A 20,166-nucleotide genomic window follows, 5' to 3' on the forward strand; every position below is an offset into this window, starting at 1 on the left:
CAGAGAGTCTTATACACACATACAGCCACAGGTCAGAGAGTCTTATACACACACACAGCTACAGGTCAGAGAGTCTTACACACAGACACATACAGCCACAGGTCAGAGAGTCTTATACACACACACAGCTACAAGTCAGAGAGTCTTATACACACACACAGCTATAGGTCAGAGAGTCTTATACACACACAGCTACAGGTCAGAGAGTCTTATACACACACACAGCTACAGGTCAGAGAGTCTTATACACACACAGCTATAGGTCAGAGAGTCTTATACACACATACAGCCACAGGTCAGAGAGTCTTATACACACATACAGCCACAGGTCAGAGTCTTATACACACATACAGCCACAGGTCAGAGAGTCTTATATACACACACAGCTACAGGTCAGAGAGTCTTATACACACACACAGCTATAGGTCAGAGAGTCTTATACACACACACATACAGCCACAGGTCAGAGAGTCTTATACACACATACAGCCACAGGTCAGAGAGTCTTATATACACACACAGCTACAGGTCAGAGAGTCTTATACACACACACAGCTATAGGTCAGAGAGTCTTATACACACATACAGCCACAGGTCAGAGAGTCTTATACATACACACAGCTATAGGTCAGAGAGTCTTATACACACATACAGCCACAGGTCAGAGAGTCTTATACACACACACAGCTATAGGTCAGAGAGTCTTATACACACATACAGCCACAGGTCAGAGAGTCTTATACATACACACAGCTATAGGTCAGAGAGTCTTATACACACACACATACAGCCACAGGTCAGAGAAACATTATTTTACTTGCTTGGTTTACGTCTCATTTTACTGACGTCAGCTAATGTCCAACTCAAAGTCTTATGTCTGTGCCATATTGGCTTTGTTCATTGCTCAGGATAATGAGATTAGGGGGATGTTTTTGGTTTGTAAGTTAATCAGGATAATATGCACAGGAAACTTGGAGCATGATGCCTGTAAACGAAGAGCCTATAGCCTCTGCTTCCAACACGGAGGGCCAGCCACGCGGAGAGAGACACCGGCCAAGCCACTGCACTGCAACAGGCTGGAATGGGGGCCTCCATTTCACACTCTCTCTCTTTTTTTCCTCTGCTTCTGTCTCTCAGACAAGCTGTTTGGAAAGCGGCTCCTACAGGCGGGACGCTACATCATGTCTCACAAGTCTTGGATGAAGACAGTGCCCACAGAAAACTGTGACGTCCTCATGACTTTTTCAGGTGTGTCAAATGGGAGGCGCCTTTGTGACTCTAACAGACTCTGACTTCTTACTACATTCTGCTGCTCTGTATCTTCATCCACTCCTACCATCCCGGCCCAGGCTGAATCCTCTGTAGTACTCATTTGTGTCACACTGTTTTCATTGATCTGTTTTACCTTCATTGGCCTCTGGCCTGTGCCGGCCGACACCAGCTGTGACGCTTTTGATATTTGTTCATTTATGCTTGAAATATCACTAGTTTCAGCTAAATGCTACTTGAATCATTGTCCTATTTGTTGGAAAAAGACTCACTGCAATCTGCCTACTGTTTAAAAATATACACAGGCTGCTTGTTATATTTCATTTTCATATTTTCAGACAAATTTATGATTATTATAGTGCAAGTTCTGTAGTTATTGGTACATAAACATCAGAAGACTTTTCTGTTGTGGTAGAGCTGAATTCTTAAAATATTTTCACAGCCAGAAACACTGTTTTCATGCAATATTAACTAAATGCTACTTTTATATGTTCATCCCTTAGATGCCATAGATGACCATACGTTACTATGGTTACTGAATCACATCCGGTTGGGTATTCCAGAGCTCATCATCCAGATCCGACATCACAAACAAACGCGAGTCTACGCTTTTTTCGTGACTGCAACCTACGAAAAGTGAGTCACATTGTTCGGACCTGTGATGGTGCAAGAGATGCTGCAGTTACAGGCTAGATGTAAATGCGACGGTGCAAGAGATGCTGCAGTTACAGGCTTGATGTAAATGCGACGGTGCAAGAGATGCTGCAGTTACAGGCTTGATGTAAATGCGATGGTGCAAGAGATGCTGCAGTTAGAGGCTAGATGTAAATGTCCAACAGGCAGCGATTTAAATACAACATGACAACTGCTTTTGTGGTTTATAACTGTTTTATTAATATTAAGTCATTTTAATACTGACCTGCAAATGATAGATAGGTAAGATAAAGAAAATGCTTTGTAAAGTGCCTGTTATTCATATGAGCAACATGCAGCGAATCACAGACAAAAAGCCGCACTTAATTATAGACTGTGAAAAAAGGTGTTGGGTTAGGGTGTAGTGACGTGTCTTATTTCGGCCTTGCTGTGCAAGTTGTACTAAAGTTTCTGTTAATCCGTGAGGTTTAGTCTTAGACACCAGGTGTGCGCTAGGAGTGTTGCTCTATAAACAGGGAAGTGACGTGTCAAAATATTTATATCTATGATTAAGATGTGGCATTAAAAACTCCTGTAATATCAAAGATTGACTTGCATTATGACAAATTATAATCCTCATAAAAGGTCAAACCTCATTCAGAATATAAAACCGCATACAACAATGTCATTAATGTCACTTAAATTGTTCGGTGTGTCATAGGGTGAACAGAATATGCAAGTATAGTTATTTTAGCGCAGGTTTTAAAAAATCTCTGAGGAGGAAATGAATCGTCTGATAATTTCCTGAATTAAGAATGATTATATAAATGAACAGGCACAATTTGTTAATCTGGATTTCACCACTGCTGCTTGAGCTATTTGCTAAGGTTAGTTCAGCTGCACCTGCGACAGGGCATAGTCAGAAATTATCTGACTTAGCATGTTATTCCGCAATCAGCAGGCTGAACTATGAAGTGTCGTACAGTAGGAAGTCCTTCTCTGTGTGCTGAGGTGAAATATGACTCACGCCAGTGTCCCTCCAGGCGGCACGGTGCCCGCTGGCTCGTGGAAAAGGAAATCAAATGAAAAAGGGCCCTTTTCTGATTGGCTAGTCGAAAAGCGCAGCTACAACGTAGCTATAGGTTTTTTATTTGTGACGCCTGAAACATTTTTACTCAATTTGAATCAATATGCAAGAATAATTTCCAATTATAACTGAAAAATAACTAAATGTGAAAATGCAATGTTAAGTGCCGAAGGGGGCTGAAATTGTGTTATAGAAAGATGCCGCTGCAACTTTCTTTTGTCATTAGAGTTCGGAAAGGGATGTAACTCTTTACCCAAAGAGAAGATTTGTTTTATTCAGCAATGTCCCTCAAAATATGGGATTACGTATCATAATACAGTTTGCAAGCAAAACGCCTGCAGTCTAAAGCTATTACACACGCTAAACAGTGGCCATGACCTCTGATAAATTACACTCAACTTTTTAAATTCAATAATCGCAATAATACCTCCCCCATACAGTGCCGTGCACGCAAGAAACTGTCGAAAATGCATTTTCCATTAAGGCTAATATATATAAAAAAAAGAGGCTTCACTTTTTCATTATGTCTCATAGTAATTGTCTGTGCACCACTGAATGTATGGGCATGTTTTTTATTGGCCAATGCTTTTGTTGAATACGGCCCTGGCACCCTATTGGGTGGTTGTGTTCGTAGCGATGATGTGGGGGGGAATCTGTGACCTTTACTGAAGCATGCTTCTGCTTACCGAAGTCCTGCACCCCCCCCCCCCCCCCCCCCACCCCCGCCTGCTGCTCACCATCTCCCCCTGGTGGGCTTCTGTTCAAGGTGAAATAGTAGGTTAATCCAAAGAAAGCAAAAGGCCTTTGGTATGAAGCCTTGTCCCCACATAGCCTTTCTCGTGCTCTGGATGGGGCCTTGCTCATTGAAAGAGGCGAGAGAGAGAGAACAAAACCCGGTTTTACTGACCGTGGGACAAACAGTCATTGAACAGCCAACGGGAAAAGGGGAAAGAGCAATTAGCAAACCAGAGGCAATGCAGCATAAGGGAAATAAAATGAAAAAGGTTTTTGTTTGCTTTAGCACCTAGCTGAGAAGTCGTGAGTGTGGGGTGATCTGGAAGATGAATCGTGTTGGAGGCTGCTGATTGGACAGTATTTGTTTAGTTTTGTTTTTTTTGTGATAGTGTATATGCTTTCAGTTTCAGTGCATCCTCACTGAATGTCTTTGCTGGGAATGATTGACTTTGCCTGTAACCAGAAGGTCGCTGCTTCAGATCCCATGGTCAGCAGTGTCACCTCACCACTGGGCAGTTGGTATAAAGCCCAGTCACTTCAGGGAACGGCTGACCCTGTGTCCTCAATCGCTTTGGATATAAGCATCTGTTAAGTAAATGTAAATGAATAACAACTACAGAGAAGTTATTATTTGTACTGCATTTTAACCACGTGTGCCGAAGTAGGTGATGCAACTGCATTTTCAGGCTTAAATCAATGTGTCCAATGGGCGTGATTGTTGCTTTATAGTGAAATTAATTTGCTGAAAAGAGAGAAAGACAAGACTGGACAAATGGCTCAGTGCACAGGCACTGCATTGCAGCTGCAGACGGTAATTTTATATGGTTGTGTCATTCTCGGTTAGTTAACCATTTTTTTTTATTTATGGGGGTTAGAAATGGTCAGGCAAAAACATTCAGCTTCAGAAATTTGTCCATGTTCACAACAAGACACTGAAGCTACAGTGTTACAGTCTGTTATGGACCTATTATGATGCAGAATCTACAGCTCAATCTTTTTGGGTCATTCTGGCCAATTTAAATGTTTATAGTGTTCTGGTTTGTTTATTGTGTTATGGATTGTTTATAGTGTTCTGGTTTGTTTATTGTGTTATGTTTGTTTATACTGTTATGTTTGTTTATAGTGTTCTGGTTTGTTTATTGTGTTATGGTTTGTTTATAGTGTTCTGGTTTGTTTATTGTGTTATGGATTGTTTATAGGATTCTGGTTTGTTTATTGTGTTATGCTTGTTTATACTGTTATGTTTGTTTATAGTGTTCTTGTTTGTTTATTGTGTTATGGTTTGTTTATAGTGTTCTGGTTTGTTAATTGTGTTATGTTTGTTTATAGTGTTATGTTTGTTTATTGTGTTATGGTTTGTTTATAGTGTTCTGGTTCGATTATTGTGTTACGTTTGTTTATAGTGTTCTGGTTTGTTTATAGTGTTCTGGTTTGTGTGTAGAAAATGTACTGAGATGTTGCTGGCACTGGCAATGTTTTCCTCGTATTGTTGTGGGGTTCAGGTACCTGCAGGTATTCTGGTGTCGCCCCACAGTCCCAAAACTGAGGTGAATCAGAGTTTCCAAATCATTCGTAGAAGTGAATGGTGTGTAGGAGTGTGCCCTGTGATACGTTAGCACTCCGTCCTGGGTTATTCCCTGCCCTGCGATGGGTTGGCACCCTGTCCTGGGTTATTCCCTTTCCTATGATGGGTTGGCACCCCGTCCTGGGTTATTCCCTGACCTATGATGGGTTGGCACCCCGTCCTGGGCTATTCCCTGCTCTGCGATGGGTTGGCACCCCGTTCTGGGTTATTCCCTGACCTATGATGAGTTGGCACCCCGTCCTGGGTTATTCCCTGCCCTGCGATGGATTTGCACCCCGTCCTGGGTTATTCCCTGCCCTGCGATGGGTTGGCACCCCGTCCTGGGTTATTCCCTGTCCTATGATGGGTTGGCATCCCGTCCTGGGTTATTCCCTGCCCTGCAATGGGTGGCCCCCCGTCCTGAGTTATTCCCTGCCCTGCGATGGGTTGGCACCCCGTCCTGGGTTATTCCCTGCCCTGCGATGGGTTGGCACCCCGTCCTGGGCTATTCCCTGCTCTGCGATGGGTTGGCACCCCGTCCTGGGTTATTCCCTGCCCTGCGATGGGTTGCCCCCCCGTCCTGGGTTGTTCCCTGCCCTGCGATGGATTGGCACCCCGTCCTGGGTTGTTCCCTGCCCTGCAATGGATTGGCACCCCGTCCTGAGTTATTCCCTGCTCTGCGATGGGTTGGCACCCCGTCCTGGGTTATTCCCTGCCCTGCGATGGGTTGGCACCCCGTCCTGGGCTATTCCCTGCTCTGCGATGGGTTGGCACCCCGTCCTGGGTTATTCCCTGCCCTGCGATGGGTTGCCCCCCCGTCCTGGGTTGTTCCCTGCCCTGCGATGGATTGGCACCCCGTCCTGGGTTGTTCCCTGCCCTGCGATGGATTGGCACCCCGTCCTGGGTTGTTCCCTGCCCTGCGATGGATTGGCACCCCGTCCTGGGTTGTTCCCTGCCCTGCGATGGATTGGCACCCCGTCCTGGGTTGTTCCCTGCCCTGCTATGGGTTGGCACCCCGTCCTGGGTTATTCCCTGCCCTGCGATGGGTTGCCCCCCCGTCCTGGGTTGTTCCCTGCCCTGTGATGGATTGGCACCCCGTCCTGGGTTGTTCCCTGCCCTGCGATGGATTGGCACCCCGTCCTGGGTTGTTCCCTGCCCTGCGATGGATTGGCACCCCGTCCTGGGTTGTTCCCTGCTCTGCGATGGATTGGCACCCCGTCCTGGGTTGTTCCCTGCCCTGCTATGGGTTGGCACCCCGTCCTGGGTTGTTCCCTGCCCTGCGATGGGTTGGCACCCTGTCTTGGGTTGTTCCCTGCCTTGCGCCTTTGGCTTCTGGGATCGGCTCTGAACCCCCAGGACCCGGCATAGGACACGCAGGTACAGAAAATGCATGGATGGACGGATTCCTGCCTTTAATAGCTGTTATTGACTGAAATAATGTGATGTGTTTTCCTTTTTTTAACTGCAGAAGATTAAAAATGTGCAGAAATGTGTACTGCATTGTACTGTAATGGCAGAATGTTCTTAAAAGCTCACTGAGCATGATGAATCAGTGCTATAACAGGGAAGGATCCCTTCACATTTAGACGGCAGGTTCCTGCTGACTGAACTGTTTTCTTGGTCTTTGAAATGTTGACAAATTCTATAATGTACTTCTCTCCATAACTATGTAGCTGGAGAAAGAATATTTGTAACACACACAAATAAATACATACGCATTACCGGATTGTACTGTGTGCAACATCAATATTGCAGAAAAGTGTATGAAATGTTATGGAATGTTTCAGCAAATGCACATGTAAGAGAATCATCCTCTACAGGGACAGAGGGGCTTTTTCTGTTCCGTAATAGATAGATTGAGCTGGTGTCAGACAGATGGAAATGTCCCTCACACAGAATGCATTAAAGAACACTTTAAAGTGGGACTGTATTACTCATCAGACTGGCCAGGGGAGGCTCATTATAATTTATAATACAGCATGTGACGTGTGAAGTACTTTTCCAAATGACATGCATGGAACAGTGGTCTGTTTCACGAAGCAGTATTTCTTGCTTAGCCAGATTAATTGTCAGATTTAAGGTAGTCTGGGCTAAATGTAAGTGAACAAAGATAAAGACTATTTAGCCCAGACTTCCTTAAATCCAACAAGTTATCCAGCTGATCAAGAAACCCGGCTTTGTGTAACAGGCCCCATTTCTCATTGCCATGAATGAGCCAGAGAGAGGAGGCTGGATGCTCTGCCTGACCGTAAAGCCTAATGCCAGACAGTATGTCCCATAATCCCCGTCTTGGCACTCATTCATCCCAGCCCTTCCCCATGTGTGCCATCATCTTAACGTTGGGATAACGCGACAAATCGTGATTGCTGTGTAGTGTTGCTGACTTCAGAGCTCGCAGACTGACCTGTGGTGGTGTGCTGTGGACGTGCTGGGTGACTGTGGGCTGGCAGGCTGTGCCTGCAACTCGGAGGTCGCTGGTTTGAATCGCAGGGTCGGCAGAGTAATCTCACCTTTGGGTCCTTGAGCAAGGCCCTTAACCCCCAGCTGCCGCTAGGAGTGTCTGACCCTGGCTTCATAAAGATGTGAGCTTTGGATAAAAGCAGATGCTAAAAAAAATATGGAGGCTGTTCATTAGTGTTCAGCTGCACGCTGTGTTTTGTTGTCCATCTGCTTTTTTTCTCATCACATTGATCTCTTCTTTTTGGGACTTTTATGCGAATATTTTGCGTGATTTTAATGCTCGTTCGTGTCACTGCTGCCGTAGCTAACGGAGCTGGCGTCTGAGTCACTCATGAGTCAGACAGCTGGGATGCCTGAGGCTGGGTGATGGGTGTCCCTGATGAAAAGTGCTCTGCGCTCTGAAGCCGGGGTGTCTGAGGCGCGTCGGCACCCGGGCCGAGAAGCGGGGCTGTCTGAGGCGAGCCGGTAACCGGGTGGAGCAGCCGGGCCGTTTGAGGCGAGCCAGTAACCGGGCGGAGAAGCGGGGCTGTTTGAGGCGAGCCGGTAACCGGGTGGAGAAGCGGAGCTGTCTGAGGCGAGAAGCCTGGACGCACTGCAGTATGTTAGCCGGGGGGGGGCTGAGGAGGAGGTCATATTTCAGTGGGCTTGCAGGCAGAGGTCAGACTTATCAGACTTGTGCCTCTAAAGTGTGTCCTGCTGTGCACTCCCACCGGATGGGTTGGGGAGGCATCTCCCCTTCCGTGTCCCCCCAGGAGGGCCAGCAGGGAGTGGACGTTTGCACAGCTGCCATCAGGGATGAAGATTATGGATGTGGGGGGGTCGTCCCCTATTGCTGGGAAGGTACAGCTGGTCCCCCAACCAGCCGTTTAAAACAAATGCTGGAGTCTTAAACGTGGTGCACAAACATATATTATATATCCCAGTCAGTAAGATATGTGCTTTTTGCCTTAATTACTCTCAGAATAATGAAATAATCTATGCAGTTATAAATGGAAACACTGGGGCTCATTGGGTACCGTTATTGGCTCTCAGTGCCCAGCTGGGGGTCCGAATCGCCCTCTGCTCTTTATCTGTATGTTTTCCCCAGTGCTCGGCTCATGGTTTCCTCTACGTAATCTGGTTTCCGTGCGAAGACACACCCTTAGGCTCATTGATGTTTGGAAATTGCCCCTAGAGAATGTGTACATGCATTGTACCAGACCATGCAGTGTGTGGCCTGGCCTTGAGCTCTCCGGGATAAGTTCCAGGAACCTCCATGACCCAGAACTGATGGATGGACGGACAGATGTAATATATTAAAAAATTAAAAAACTGTTCCAGTTTCATGATAAAACAACATTTTGGGTGTTCATAATAAGGGACCCTCAGCAATCTCGGCTGTTTCTCATCTAATTACAAAAAATTAAAAAGAAATGAGATGTTTTTCTTTCTTAAACAAACAGCCCAGCCTGAATTTTTTACGCGACTTATATTCATGGACGTATTTGGTTCTTGTTGGCATGGTGACAGGGTCTTGCATTTCCTGATCGTGTTGCACGGGTCTCCTCTGGGGTATTCTGGGAATCCTCCTGAGGTCCAAAAATATGCGGATGAGCTGCCTGTCGTCTCTGAACTGCCTGCAGTTCGTGTGTGAGTGTGTCCCCTGCGACGGATTGGCATCCCGTTCGGGGGGGGGGGGGGGGGGGGGGGTGTCCCTTAATCGGTACTTTTTTGGGATACGCAAAAATGACCTGCATAAGTGCTTTGAAGTTGAATAAGTGGATATGTTTTTAATAATCATTCAGTTCAGATTAGTTATCTTTTATACTCAGATAATCCGTAATGTGCCCAAGAACGTGGATGGCCCGGCCCCTTCAGTGTGAACAACATTCCCCTGAATATAATTAATCACTCTCTGTGTAATTAATTATTATTGCTGAAAAGCCAGGATGGCAGAGAGTGTTACAGACACATCAGTCACAACAGGCTGTTGGAAAGGGGAGGGAAAAGGTCAGAGGTCAGTCCTTCCGTAGCTGAATTGTAACCTACATCTGTAGTTCTATAAACGTGTTTTACTGGCTTACTTAGTCATTTGACATTTCTTTTAATTAGTTTTAACAAATCATACGGCAGAGTGAAACTCTGCTCGCTAATGTTTCCCCAGTGCTGGGAGCCTCAGGAACACTTACCATCTAAACATTCTGGCTAGATGTGTCTCTCAACAGCGACACGTAAATGAATATCTTTTTAAATGTATTAGTATTAATATTAGTACTAATAATAATAATGACAATAAAAATCGGGTCAGTTTTAACAAAAATGTTGAAGCTGACAAATGCCTCAGCGGAATGACAAGCCGCTGTTCTCTGTCCTGCTTGCCGAACACCAAAGCATATCGGGAGCCTCTGTCGGCCCGCAGCAGTAAGCGTGGCCACCTGAAGCTGCTCGTATTTGCTCCCTTCACCTGCTAATGCTCCTCCTTGCAGCCTGTTGCGCGGGGCAGAGGAAATGGGTTTGCGCAAAGCAGTGAAGCCCGAGTTCGGCGGTGGCACTCGCACCTTCTCCTGCGAGGAAGACTACATCTATGAGAACGTCGAGAGCGAGCTGTGCTTCTTCACATCACAGGTCAGCTTTTCGGAATGAAATCCACAGCATTTCACCCACAGTGTCACACAGCCAACAGGCACCGACACGATCGCGGATATATCCTGACTAGATTAGGTACCCCGGTCCATTAACGCAAGCACCCGCAGACAAGGTCAACAGATTAATTTCCTGCATTAGAACAGCATTACAACAGCTAGAACGCATTATCTAAATTATTTTAAACGTGGCATGATTAATTGGTTTGAGACATGGAGGGGTCAGAGTCGTAGAAGCAGCCGTCCTCTTGGGATTTTCCTGCACCACGCTGTCTGCAGTTTACAGGCGACAGTGCAATAAACAATAGAGAGCAGGAGTCAGCAGTAGGTGTGTGGCTGAAGACACCTCATTAAGGAGAGAGGTCAGGGCAGAATGGCCACACTCGTTACAGGTAACAGGAAGGCCACAAGTCTAGAAATAACAGGTCAGCACAACAGGGCTGTGCAGAACGGGAGCTGAAAATACACAGCTTCTCCAACCGTGTAACGCTTCTGTCCTTCTACCTGCTGTGCTGCGGTACATAATGAACTGGCCACTCAGTGTGTTTCCAGTTATCAGTGTCATATATAGAAATATTTCTCCAAAAAGTTTTTTTCTGTAATATTGAAACAAAAAAATCTTCACAATTATGATACCGGAGCTCACCAGTATCACATGGACATTACCTCAGTAAGGCCATTGTTGAGTGATCAATAGGAAGTAGGCCTGTGAATATGGAGGAACGTGAATGAGTTTTTCCTCAGTCCCTGCTGATGGAGGCACATTGATGGCCTCGATTCCAGGTTTCCCGGTTAAAATGTTCCGTCGGTGTTGTAATGATCTGCGGCACATTTGGTGCAGCCGTGCCAGGCCGGCGTAATGAAGTCTGATGAGATGGATCCTGCATGTAAGAATGGTGCCAAATTCCAAAGGAACAGTTGTAGGGCTTTGTTCAGTCTGTGCTACATCACATTTGCGTCGTCCTGGCTGCACACTCTTCAATGTCCGGATCTCAGTGCAAGCCAGGGATATGACTATAACGTGTCTGTCCATGTTGGTCACCTTGTCTTTCTGTAGGAGCGTCAAAGCATCATTAAATACTGGCTGGACAACTTGAGAGCAAAACAAGGAGAGGTTCTTCATAACATCCATTTTCTTGAAGGACAGCCAATCAGTAAGCCCTTCCCTTGCATTACAACAGAAATGCCCGTTTGGTAGACACCTTAGACTGAGATGTCTCATGTTTAACTTCAGGTCCAAAGCTGGGTGTTGATGGCTCATCATTTTGTTTGTGAATGTGCATAGGTGATACCAAACAAGCAAATGTAACACGCTAAGATGTGTATAAGATAATGTAGCAATGTATAACATTAATAATAAATTATGAGATAGTTAATATCACGTGATACAAGTTGAACCTCTACAACAAACTGTATTAGTACATTAACGTAGCTTCCAAAACCCACACCTGCATGACGTTTTGAAATAGAATGAATCGATGGTCCGTGTAGAACCACCCACCTGCCCACTGATCGATTATCAGCAGGGGTTTGGAACGGCATCAGCAGTCAAACTTAATTAAGTACAGCGCACTTCTATAAGTGCGTATTTTACAAAGTGTCCTTAGGTGATTCGTGGATTTTTTCCGGGAGAATCGGAAAACAAACAAATCCCAAAACATCTTCCCAGGGGGGGAAATGTGCATGATTTCCTGATCCCTTCGAGTTAGGCGACTGAGAAACACTGCAGATGTAGCTGTAAACGGTACATGAGGAGGACGTGATCATAGGAGAACAGAAGCTGGGGCCATGAGACCATGAATGTAATGCAGGAGATCCAGTGTTATGATGTTAGCTCTGAACTTGATTTCCTTAATGATCGTAAGGTGTGTGGGTCTTTCCGATTATGCCGTGTAGTTTTCCTGCCCCTGTTGAATATGTCATAACACGCTGGTAAAAGGTTGGTTACATTTTTAAAGAAAAAAACAAATGGAATGTTGTTATCAGGGTGGAATGAAGAGCTCAGGGTAGCGATTCCTCCACCAGGAGTCACAAATTGCTCTAAGTGTGAAAAGCTCATTTTGATATCTGAGATTTTTCAAGAATCTCTTGAAATGTTGGTATTATATAACGAAGTTAATTCCCCCTATCAGGGTGGAATATGGTGGAGTGAGACAGACTAATCCATGGAACAGAGCAAAGCTGATGAAACCCATCACTAATACTTACTGATCTCTGTGCTGTCGTTTTCCCACAGTGTATGATGTCACTTCCTGGGGCATAATGTCATAGACAGACTAACCCTACTGTTACACTGTGGGGACATTTCACCAAACTGACGCTGAGGTTACAGGAAGCTCTAAATCTATTAATTCCTAAATCCTTAAATCCTACTAAAGCAACAATCTTAAGATTGAAATATTTCACTTGAAACATCTAAACCTGAAATGAAAAAAAAAAACATCTTGAAAATGTTGTGATTAATTGTGAATATCGTGCTGTAGGACTAGGCCTAGTAGGTGTCGGCATTGCAGGGTTAGGGTTAGGGAAATTTAGGATTAAAGAAGACTGAAATAATTTTCATCATCATATCATAAATTTAACATTTTACTAGTATAGTACACCAGTAAGATTCATTCATTGGGGATAGGGTTCTGAAATGCACTGCACAGTAGGAGAGATGTGAAATGTTGTGAGGCTGCTCACTTTCATGTATGCGTCTCTGAGACGTGAGCCAATCAAGTACAATAATGTGTTATCAAGTAATAGCAAGTGCTGCTACTGATTTCAGTGACAACCTCACAGAACTCTCTGACCTGTGGCTGTATGTGTGTGTCTGCGTGCGCGTGTGTCTGCGTGTGCGTGTGCGCATGTCTGCGTGTGTGTGTGCGCGTGTCTTCCAGTCCCGGAGCTGAGTGCCAGAGGAGTAGTCCAGCAGGTCTTCCCTCTTCATGAACAAAGGATCCTCAGTCAGCTGATGAAGTCCTGGGTCCAGGCTGTTTGTGAGAAACAGCCCTTGGGTCAGTCATCCTCAGGCTGTCACCAGTACTACCCGGCAGATGCAAATTCTACTTATTTCCCGTATCATTTACAGCCGCTGCTACCAGCACAAACTGCTGTGTTTGACTCCACACCAGATATGCGTGTATCACCTCCTGCCTCTCAGCAAAACAAACAGCCGCTTATGGAGCTAATCACTGTACTGAACATGTATTCATAACAAAAAAAAAGACAGTATCAACCCAAAGGAATGTAATTGGTGAAAAAGTTAACAGTTTTTATTGCTTTATAGTACTATATGCTCTAATGCATAGAATGATGCATCACTAATCAGTATTTTATTCGCATGTTCAATTGCGTTTTCCTCTCGGCCTCTGCCAGATGATATCTGTGATTACTTCGGTGTCAAGATCGCCATGTACTTCGCCTGGCTGGGATTCTACACCACCTCCATGCTGTATCCCGCAGTCATTGGCTTTGTCTTATGGATGCTCACCGAGTCGGACCAGGTGGGGGGAGCTGCTGTGATGCATCTTCTGTTTTACTGTTGCATTTTGGGAACTGGCGGCGAAACAGGCCACGCTGTGCGTTTTCCAGACGAGCCGGGACATCTGCTGCGTGGTGTTTGCTCTTTTCAACGTGGTGTGGGCCACCCTCTTCCTGGAAAGGTGGAAGCGCCGGGGGGCGGAGCTAGCGTACAAGTGGGGGACGCTGGACACGCCTTCTGAGTCAATAGAGGAGCCCCGGCCTCAGTTTAGGGTGAGTGCGCCCAGCTGAACAAACGCCCCCTAGAGGACTAAAATGGAACCGAAAGTGTACGTCAGGAAAGTGGTCGAAAGTCAGCGTACGTGGTTGAGTGAGTTTGGTGTTAAATAGTTCTTGTACATATTCAGACAAATAGTTAAAATTTAATATTTCTGCCTGTCGTGGGGTGCAGAGCACCTTAGGAAGGTCCTTCACTGTGGTGTTGTGTGTGTATCTCAGGGTGTGAAGCGGTGCAGTCCAGTGACGGGCTGTGAAGAGACGTACTACCCGCCCTGGAAGCGGAGGGCCTTCCGCTGTCTGGTCAGCCTGCCCATCTGCATCCTCTGCCTTTGTTTCGTCTTCCTGGCTATGCTCATCTGCTTCGAGCTGCAGGTCTGCTGACAGCCCCTCATCTAGCTCTGTCTCTCCCCCCTCCCCACACTGGGGCGTATAAAGCGTCTTCATAAGCTGCATTCCATTTACCTCTGGAGTCACAGCTGGGAATGACATCACACCCAAATTAACTGTGTTCCAGGACAGCAAGTCGAAAAGCCACTTAGCAATACCAGGGACTGATCTGGAAAGGCAGGATTTCTTGCTGAGCCAGATAACTTGTCAGGTTGAAGGTACCCCTTAGCCCAGACGACCTTACGTCCGACAAGTTATCCGGCTCAGCAACCCTAACCCTAATCTTAACCTTAACCCAAACCCTAACCCTAAGCAAGAAATCCTGCTTTCTGAAACAGGCCCCAATCCTGTTCAGGTTCACTGATAGCCATTGTTAGCAATATCAGTTGTTAACAATACATTATGCGGTATTTTGCACATACAAACCCCGTAGCAACATCTCCACAGATAGCAGGTAGACAGTACCGTGTGTAAACAAATTTATTTAGACACAAATCAGTAAGACATAAGTGCTAATAAACAGCGCTCACTTCTGCTAATGAAGCGGGCAGCCATCTTGGATTCTGAGGTTGGGCCTGCAGAGGTTCCTCTGGCGCTCCGAGTCGGAATTATGACTTCAGAGGGCATCCCAGTTGAAATTTCTGACTAGGAATTTGGAAATTCCGACTTCCCAGTTCAAATAGAATGCAGCAATGTTCCGGAATGCGTGCTGCTCTGACTGCAGCTGGTTTAAGTCGATGGAGGGCGGGAGGCTCGATGCAGTAAGGGCGGGTGGTGTAATATCACGGTGCTTGTGAGAGGGATGCAGCCACGAAGAGGTGTGAAGGACCAGAAAGGAAATGTCTTTGCTAAAGTGATATAGTAATGGTATTACTCTAATAATACTATAAAAATGTACAACAGCACAGTATGCAAAGTGCAAATCACGATACGTGTGTTTTGTTTCTGTCTCTACCCATATATAAAACTACAGAGCCCCTTGGGTGTCATAGTAGAACAAATATTATCTTGTAGTAATTTGTGCTTTTCGAGTTAATAATTCTTATTATCTTGATTTACTAATTTGTGAGTTACCAATTCAGTTACTCTTGAAGGAAAACAAATTACTCACTGGGGTGCACGAATTATAACCACGCATTCAAGAGCATGAATTACTAACAGATAATATTTTTTTCTACCATGACGCGTAAGGGCCTCCATATGAAGCTATCGTCTGTAAGCAAGGATTATAATAAAAGGAAACCTTAAGATATAAGATGTATGCGGTGTCTGTGTGCAGCCAAAGTAGGTTTTACTGATGCTTCTTGGTTTATAGGAGTTTGTCATGGGGATCAAAGAATTGCCCCGTGTGGTCAGGTTTGTGCCCAAGATCATGCTGGCCATCACTGTGACAGCATGTGACGAGGTGTACAGGAAGATCGCCTGCTGGCTGAATGACATGGGTGAGTGATGTGGACTGGCGTCAGAGTTAGATGTCAGGCCTTGGCTTCTGCACTGCTGGGCAGGCTTAGTATTCGCTGCCATACTATTGGGCTCTTTGGGACGGTTATCTATTTCATGCATTGAAGCAGTGAACAAAAGTGAATCTGTTCTTCATTTGCGTTAAAATTAACTTGTGCTTTTGTCCAAAATAATTTACAGAAAAGGTTAATCTTTTTTAACCCACTGCCTTTGTATTGTTAGTACAGTGCTCTACTCGCTGAGCTGCAGCTTGTACAGTGCCTGCCGTATAACCGTGGTGGTTAATGGTTTGGCCCGTAGCCCCCCATATTCAGCTCCCCCCTCTGCATCTGTGTGTGTGGCGTGTTCCTCTCTGTGTAAACTGTGTGCAAGCCCTACGAGGGACAGTCCCCCCGCCCAGTGCCTCCTGGATAGGGCTCAGGTTCACCAGCAGAGGATCGGTTATTCAGGATGGATGGACGGACGGATGGATGGATGGATGGATGGAAGATGTATTATATTTTGACTCTTGTATATTTTTTTTCCGCCAGAAAACTACAGACTCCAGAGTGCCTACGAGAAACATCTCATCATTAAAATGGTTCTTGTAAGTTGCAAAATAATAAAATATGTTATGAATAGAAATGCATCCTGATAGATGTGATGTAGGCACATAATTCACGTCACTCCAAACTCCAGAGTGAGAATGTCTGACATTGTGCTCGTTCTTATGCAGTTTCAGTTTGTAAATTCTTATCTCAGCCTTTTCTACATCGGATTCTACCTCAAAGACATGGAGCGTCTGAAAGAGGTGAGCAGACCTGCGGCTCGTCCTGCTGGGCCAAGGTTGGGGGGTCGGGAGGCCGGGGGGTCGGGAGGCCGGGGATCGGGGGGTCGGGAGGCCGGGGATCGGGGGGTCGGGAGGCCGGGGATCGGGGGGTCGGGAGGCCGGGGATCGGGGGGTCGGGAGGCCGGGGATCGGGGGGTCGGGAGGCCGGGGATCGGGGGGTCGGGAGGCCGGGGATCGGGGGGTCGGGAGCCTCTTAGCGCCACAGCTCTCGCTGCCCTGAACCCCTCTGACCTCTGCAGTTTCGCTGCTTCATTTGCCTTCACTTGTTGTCATTTTCTCCCCCTCCTCTCTGTCCATCCATCCACCTCTCTGGCGGCCAAAGCTGCTGCTGATCCCTCAAATGGTCCAGAATACTTACAAATCCAAAGTACACCCATTAGGCCGGGCCAGACCGGGCCCCTATGCACACCCATGCATAATGTCATCAGTCATCAAATTCCTGCTCTCCACATGTCTGTCCATCTGCTCTATTGCTCATGTTCCCTGACTCTTAGGCTACTATAATGAAAGCAGTTACAAACATTCAGAGACAGAGAGAAGGGGTAGGTATATTAGGGGTAGGGGTAGGTATATTAGGGATAGGGGTAGGTATATTAGGGGTAGGTGTAGGTATATTAGGGATAGGGGTAGGTATATTAGGGGTAGGTGTAGGTATATTAGGGGTAGCGGTAGGTATATTAGGGGTAGGTGTAGGTATATTAGGGATAGGGGTAGGTATATTAGGGGTAGGTGTAGGTATATTAGGGGTAGCGGTAGGTATATTAGGGGTAGGTGTAGGTATATTAGGGATAGGGGTAGGTATATTAGGGGTAGGTGTAGGTATATTAGGGGTAGCGGTAGGTATATTCAACTTTTTTCTTTGCTATAGTGAATTTCAGAACTATGATTTACCTTCTTGAATATGTAGTGGTCTTCTGCCATCATCTGAAGTAATTTTCCATAGATTCTCCTATGGATGTCTTCAGTTCATTAACAGTGAACAGGGCTTTTTGTATTGTGACTTCAAAACATTCTATTCTTTGAAAATAACACTTCAGTATTTCCAACGACTGTGCACTCTGATATACAGCAGACTGAAAAATTAATGGGCAGTGTCAGCTCTATAACTCCGAGCGAGCGGTGATGCATCCTTTGATTTTTTCTGAATGGATAATAGGTTGTGAATGTTTGCTGCAGTTGTTGTCATGGAAGTAAGTTTCTTTACTGTCATTACTGTATATTGAGCTGAGAAGCTGTTGCAGGTGTCAAGAAACCCTGAGTGATTTATTGTGTGATTTCCCTTCCAGATGCTCGCTACCCTGCTCATCATCCGTCAGTTCCTGCAGAACGCGAAGGAAGTCCTTCAGCCTTATCTATATGAACGCCACAAGTTAGGCGAGCTGACATTTAGGACTGTGTGGAACCTTCTGCTGTCTGCGCTGCTGAAATACGGACGCCTGGCTGCAGGAAAAGCACAAGTCTCTCCCACCGAACAAGCCGTGCAGGGCCCGGGGCTGAGAGGCACAAGGCCTGGGATCGGCCAGACAGAGCGGAGAGAGAAGAAGTGTCTTAACGGGGGCTGTGGGGTACCAGAGGAAGAGGAAGATGAGGAGAGCTTAAGACACAATGAGGAGGATAATGAGGAGGAGAGCCTGATTGATTGTGGACTAAAGCTGCGAAAGGTCAGCTTCATCGAGAAGGTCGAGCGCAAGCCTGGCTCTGTAGTTGCTCCAGTGGAGGATACCTTCCTGGAGGAAGGAAGCCCCACCATGGTGGAGAAAGGCATGGATCCTGCCTCCATCTTTGAGATGTGTGACGATGACGATGACAACGGAATCCCTGAGGTGAAAGACATTTCCGGAGAGGCCTTAACCGGCCCGCTTGCTGCTGGCCCAGAGTGCCCCGTCTCTGTCCGGCACCGGCGGAGGGGCCGAAGTCTAGAGCGGGAGGATAGCAAGACCAAGAGGGACTCCTGGATCGACCCCCCAGAAGAGAACGAACCCACGACACTCACTCAGGCTGAAATAGAAAGCTGCATGCAGACGTACGAGGTGATTGTCGTTCAGCTATTTTCTCTGAAACCTGTTACACGCATACATTTAATTGTGTCTGCATTATCAGACACATTTATTTCTACTCAGTGGGCAACGTAGTTATGGTAACGATGCAAGAGCTTTTGATTCTGTTGTTAAATCTGTTGCATTGCAGTGCTGCAGTTGAATGCGCGGTTTAATCTGCTGCTTCTTCCGCCGTGTTTCCCTCATTTAGGACACCTTCCAGGACTACCAAGAGATGTTCATCCAGTTTGGCTACGTGGTGCTCTTTTCCTCCGCCTTCCCGTTAGCGGCCATGTGTGCCCTCATCAACAACATCATCGAGATCCGCAGTGACGCCTTCAAGCTCTGCACCAGCCTGCAGAGGCCGTTTGGCCTGAGAGTGGAGGCTATCGGCCAGTGGCAGGTTAGTCTGAATTCATATTGCAGCCTGGATATTCAAGCCTTGCACGGCAGCCTCCGCCAACGGTGCGTGGATGGGTGAATGGGAGGCAAAAATTGTAAAGCGCTTTGAGTGCTCGTAGCAGTAGAAAATGCGCTATATAAAATGCAATCCATAAATGCAATCTATGCATGTGCCATATTCTTAGCTACATGCTTCAGTAAATGAATGTGTTTACTTCACTTCTACCCACAGTCCAAATACACAGTCAGGAGAACTGGGCTCTTTGAATTTCACTTAATGTGGGTGTGTTTGTGACAGACTGGCATGCAGGCCTGCAGCACTGCACTGGAGAAGGTGTTTAGAAGGACGTACATAGCAGGGACTGATAGCTTTAATTAATTTTGCTTTCGGTTTTTGCTGCGCCCGTTGAGCTTCTCGCATTGGCTTTTCTTTCCAGACGGTTATGGAGGTTATGGGCTTGATTGCCATCATCGTTAACTGCTACCTGATTGGCCAGTGCGGCCAGCTGCAGCGCCTCTTCCCCTGGCTCAGTCCTGAGACGGCCATCATATCCGTCGTCATCTTGGAGGTTCGAGCATTTCGCCACAGGTTCCACTCATCCTGCATTGTTGGCTAGACTTTCTCATCATGACTGTTCAAATTCCTGGACAATGGTGGAAGTATTCCAGAGCATATTCTAAGATGTTTCTTACAATAAGCGGAAGGTTACCGGTTTGAAGTCATTTCTCCATTGGGCTCCTGAGTTGGGTCATTAACCTCAATGGCTCCAGGAACAGGCTGATCCTGTGCATCACTTTGGATAAAAGCATCTTGTAAATAAATAAACAAGCTTCACTCTCTTGTCATTTGTACTTAAGATTATTTGTATTAGAACATATACATGAATGGTCACTTAAATATACAAACTTCGCTACAAAAATCGAAGTACTGGCATGTG

At 46.1% G+C, this 20,166-nt stretch overlaps 1 protein-coding gene across 1 annotated transcript in view; it reads left to right on the forward strand.

Moving 5' to 3' along the window:
• ano8b (anoctamin 8b) overlaps nucleotides 1–20,166 on the forward strand; it is a 38,803-nt gene that overhangs the window by 13,763 nt on the left and 4,874 nt on the right. The window contains 14 exon segments of the mRNA XM_048977309.1: nucleotides 1,138–1,248; nucleotides 1,773–1,905; nucleotides 10,214–10,352; nucleotides 11,427–11,523; nucleotides 13,252–13,368; nucleotides 13,730–13,857; nucleotides 13,946–14,107; nucleotides 14,333–14,485; nucleotides 15,816–15,942; nucleotides 16,492–16,547; nucleotides 16,677–16,751; nucleotides 18,077–18,820; nucleotides 19,038–19,229; nucleotides 19,666–19,797. Of these exon segments, the coding sequence (XP_048833266.1) occupies nucleotides 1,138–1,248; nucleotides 1,773–1,905; nucleotides 10,214–10,352; nucleotides 11,427–11,523; nucleotides 13,252–13,368; nucleotides 13,730–13,857; nucleotides 13,946–14,107; nucleotides 14,333–14,485; nucleotides 15,816–15,942; nucleotides 16,492–16,547; nucleotides 16,677–16,751; nucleotides 18,077–18,820; nucleotides 19,038–19,229; nucleotides 19,666–19,797 (2,366 nt within the window).

This window comes from Brienomyrus brachyistius, chromosome 15 (genome assembly GCF_023856365.1).
Source record: "Brienomyrus brachyistius isolate T26 chromosome 15, BBRACH_0.4, whole genome shotgun sequence".
Lineage (NCBI taxonomy): Eukaryota > Metazoa > Chordata > Actinopteri > Osteoglossiformes > Mormyridae > Brienomyrus > Brienomyrus brachyistius.